The following is a 4,739-nucleotide window of genomic DNA, read 5'->3' as shown; positions in this document are numbered from 1 at the left end:
CTCCACTGGCACACTGTACTGTCACACTGTACTGTCACACTGTATTCCACTGTCACACTGTACTGTCACACTGTACTGTCACACTGTATTCCACTGTCACACTGTACTGTCACACTGTACTGTCACACTGTACTGTCACACTGTATTCCACTGTTACACTGTACTCCACTGTCACACTGTACTGTCACACTGTATTCCACTGTCACACTGTACTGTCACACTGTACTCCACTGTCACACTGTACTGTCACACTGTATTCCACTGTCACACTGTACTGTCACACTGTACTGTCACAATCCCCAGATTGCCAACAGATTCGCTGCCAGACCAGAAGTGAGCCCATTTTGTTAAAAGATGTCTGAAAATTGGTCAATGGAGGAGGTGCAGACATTCCTTTCATTGTTAGCCGAGGAGCGGATACAACGAGAGCTGGATGGGGCGACCAGGAATGAAAAGGTGTTTCTGGAACTTGCTCAGCTGCTGGCCACACACGGCTACCACCGCACCTCTAAGCAGTGCAGGGACAAATTAAAAAAATTAAAAAGTGATTATAGAACCGTAAAGGACCACAACAGCCGGAGTGGTTCAAACAGAAAAAAATGGAAATGGTTTGAACAAATGGACGCTATTTACGGTAGTAGACCGGCGAGCAATGGAAGGGAGGGTGCCCTGGACTCATCCGCGGTGTTGTTGGAGAACACAGAAGATGGTAAGTGATCACAGTTGACCGTCTGCTGTAAAGCTTGCTTTTCCTGTGTGTGTGTGTGTATATATATATATATATATATATATATATATATATATACATATAAAATGTGTATTTATGATTTGTTTTTTCTTTCAGATTTGTTAACTATTGATTCTTCTGCGCTTTCACCGTGGAATGAGGACTCGTCTTCACAAGTGGGTGCAGCAGTGTCGCCACCAGTACGACCACCAACACCAGCACGGACACCAACACCATAAACCTCCGTCAACACCGCAGCATCAGAGCGTGTTGTCTCAGGGATAATATATATATGTTCACACACACACACACACATACATCTATTGATTTTTTTTCCAAAACAACACTTTAATTTTTCTTCTTTTTTGTCCAGGCAAGAGGAAACGGAGCCAGGAGCATGTTGCTATTTTAAAAGACATGCAGGTGGCTGATATTGAGCAGCAGGAGCTTAACCGGGCACAGAGGGAGCGCCATGTACAAATGGCAATTGAGGAGGCCTGGCTAGCAAGGGAACAGGAAGCGGCCTTAAGGATGCAGGAAAATTCTCAAATGGCTGCATTCAACCAAGCCTTCCTCAATGTCATGGGTATGCTTGCACAGGCGCTGAGTGGCCGGCGAGACCAGAATTCTCAGCCATAACCCATGCAGTACATATTGCAAAAAAAACAGTTTGCTACATTTTTTAGCGTTTTAATGTTTTATATTTTTACATTTTTGTACCTGGTTTTGTACAATAAAAATCCAAAACAGTGGACAAACATGTGTAGTTCATTGCTTTTAGATTCATTTAATATTTTATTTGAATGTACTGTAACAATTGCTACTGAAAGCATATTTACTATAAAAAAAGGAAAGCAAAACATTATACACGTGGCAGGAGGTGACCAAAAAAAAATGTATACATATAATATTTGCATGTAAATTCAACAGTAGTACTTTATTTCTGCCCATTGATGTCTCACTTTTTTTTCCTTTTAAAACAAACTTTTTATTGTGGTATGGTGATTTGACAGTTCATCAACACGGGAGGTGAGAAGGCTATCATCAGCACCGAGCATCGTTACTGACAACACCACCTGCTACTGTACACATTCCTTCAGCTTACCAACTTGACATAGCAGGTATACAGTAGCAGGTGCTGTGGTCAGCAGCGATGCTTGGTGGTGATGATAGCCTCCTCACCTCCCGTGCTGATGATCTGTCAAATCACCATACCACAATAATTAAAGCACGTTAAAAAAAAAAAGGGAAGCGAGACATTATACTTGGTACTATTTTTGCTATAGCTTGACAGGAGTCAACTATTCAAGTAACGCATCAGAGCCTCATGTACATCCCTGCCCTCCTCCTCTACAGCCTGTGCCAGTGCCAGTGCCACTACAGGCTCTGGTAAAGAAGGTGAATCCCATGACTCTCACAAAGGTTATGTAGTGCACAACATGTCTGGACCATAGATTTCACAAGGTCAACTGCACAGTCATTTCTTTTCATAAGGCAACGCCATCTTCCTTTTAATCTACCAAATGCATTTTCTACCACTACACGTGCTCTGGAGATTTTCATGTTGTACACCTGCTGTTCTGTTGTCAGCCGTCCAGTGTCACTGAATGGTTTTATGAGCCACTGCTGCAAGGGATAGGCAGAATCTCCTAGGATGTAGTAGCCAACATTCACACCACCAATGTTTCTAGTGTTAGCTGGTTTGTGTGTTCCACGAATTAACAGTTCCCACAGTGTGGACAGTCTCAAAACCCGAGCATCATGCAGGCTTCCAGGCAGCCCAGTAAAAACATTCCAGAAGAGTCCCTTTCCATCAACAACACCTTGAAGGATGATGGAGTGCCAGCCTTTACGGTTGAAATAGTCACAGTGATAGTCCTGTGGTGCTATGATGGGTATGTGAGATCCATCAATAGCACCAATGCACTGTGGAAGCCCCCACCTGTTCTCATTGTAGGCAGCTATTTCTTTAAACTTCTCCTGATCTGGAAAACGAATTTGTTCTGGTACCAACAAAATCTCTGCTGCTGCACAGAAATCATGGACACATCGACAAACAGTTGTTATGCTTACACCAAACAGATGTTCAACACTTCTGTACTCAAAGCCAGTTGCGAGCTTCCACAGTGCAATGGCTACTCTCTTCTTTAAAGGAACACAAACACGAAAGTTTGTGTCATGTCTTTCCATCACTGGACACACTTTGTTGCACAAGTATGCAAATGTTTCTTCTGACATTCGAAAGTTCTCCAGCCACTGAGTGTTTGTAAAATTGGGAACAATGACATCCCACCAATCAGAAGCTCGGTTTACAGTCCAAACAGAAGGTCTGTGGTGGCGACTTTGCAGCATAAGGATCTGAAATACACAGAATACTCATTTTAACAAATGATACCACACACACATAACACACACACATACCACACACATACCACACACATACCACACACACATAACACACACATATAACACACATACCACACACATACCACACACACGCCACACACATACCACACACACACACATAACACACACACACCACACCACACACATATAACACACATACCACACACATACCACACACACATACCACACACATACCACACACATATACCACACCACAACACACACATATACCACACCACAACACACACATATACCACACACATATGCCACACACAGACCACACACATACCACACACATATCCCACACACATATACCACACACATACCACACACATACCACACACATATACCACACACATATACCACACACACACACATACCACACACACACACACATACCACACACATATACCACAACACACACATATACCACACACATATACCACACACACATACCACACACACACATACCACACACATACCACACACATATACCACATACATACCACACACATATACCACACCACAACACACACATATACCACACACATATACCACACACACATACCACACACACATACCACACACATATACCACACCACAACACACACATATACCACACACATATACCACACCACAACACACACATATACCACACACATACCACACAAACATACCACACACACATACCACACACACATACCACACACACATACCACTCACATAACACGGCACTTGCAGTGGAAAAGTGCCGGGGGGACCTTCAGTTTAACTTGCTGGGAGCTTGCCGGAAAATCACTCCCGCACGCATGCGCAGGAGTGACGTCGGCCCGGCTCCGGCCAATCACAGCGCCGGAGCCGCCGAACCCAGAAGAGACGACGAGGGATCATGGCAGCGCCCGCAGCGATATCCGGGGGTCTGTGTCCGGGCTTCGTTCTAGGGTAAGTAATACAAAATGAGCTAGTATGCGATGCATACTAGCTCATTATGCCTTTGTCTTGCAGGTTTTTTTTCCAATTTTTGGGTTTAAGACTCTGAAAGACAAAAATACAGTCATTTTGACTAAAAAAAATGTTTCAGACCGTTGTTGACCAAATGCAGTTATTTTTACCAAAAAAGGCTTTTTAGACACTTGGAGACCAAAATAGAGTAATTTAGAAAAAAAAACCAGACCATCTATTGACCAAATGCAGTTATCTTGTCTAAAACCTGCTTTTTAAGACTCTAAAAGACAAAAATACAGTCATTTTGACAAAAAAATGTCATACCTTTGGTGACCAAATGCAGTTATTTTGACTAAAAAAGGCTTTTTAGACACTTGGAGACCAAAATACAGTAATTTTGACAAAAAAATTCAGACCATTGGAGACCAAATGTAGTTATTTGGTCTAAAACCGGCTTTTTAAAACTCTAAAAGACAAAATTACAGTAATTTTAACTAAAAAAAACATTTTCAGACCTTCGGTGACCAAATGCAGTTATTTTGACTACAAAAAGCTTTTTAGACAATTGGAGACCAAAATACAGTCATTTTGGCCCAACATTTTTTTCAGACCATTGGAAACAAAACATGCAGTTATTTTGAAAAAAAAAGGCTTTTTATAC

At 42.2% G+C, this 4,739-nt stretch overlaps 1 protein-coding gene across 1 annotated transcript; it reads right to left on the bottom strand.

The window, feature by feature from the left end:
• Positions 1-2,104: 2,104 nt before the first annotated feature.
• LOC309568937 (uncharacterized protein) lies at positions 2,105-3,079 on the bottom strand (the record flags this gene model as incomplete). Its single annotated transcript, XM_082274704.1, has 1 exon — positions 2,105-3,079. One exon carries the CDS (start codon positions 3,077-3,079, stop codon positions 2,105-2,107), a length of 975 nt encoding a protein of 324 aa, XP_082130830.1.
• Positions 3,080-4,739: the final 1,660 nt, after the last annotated feature.

Source organism: Pelophylax lessonae, assembly GCF_965119305.1.
Source record: "Pelophylax lessonae genome assembly, chromosome: 12".
Classification (NCBI taxonomy): Eukaryota; Metazoa; Chordata; class Amphibia; order Anura; family Ranidae; genus Pelophylax; species Pelophylax lessonae.
This window is presented reverse-complemented; position numbering and strand designations above follow the sequence as displayed.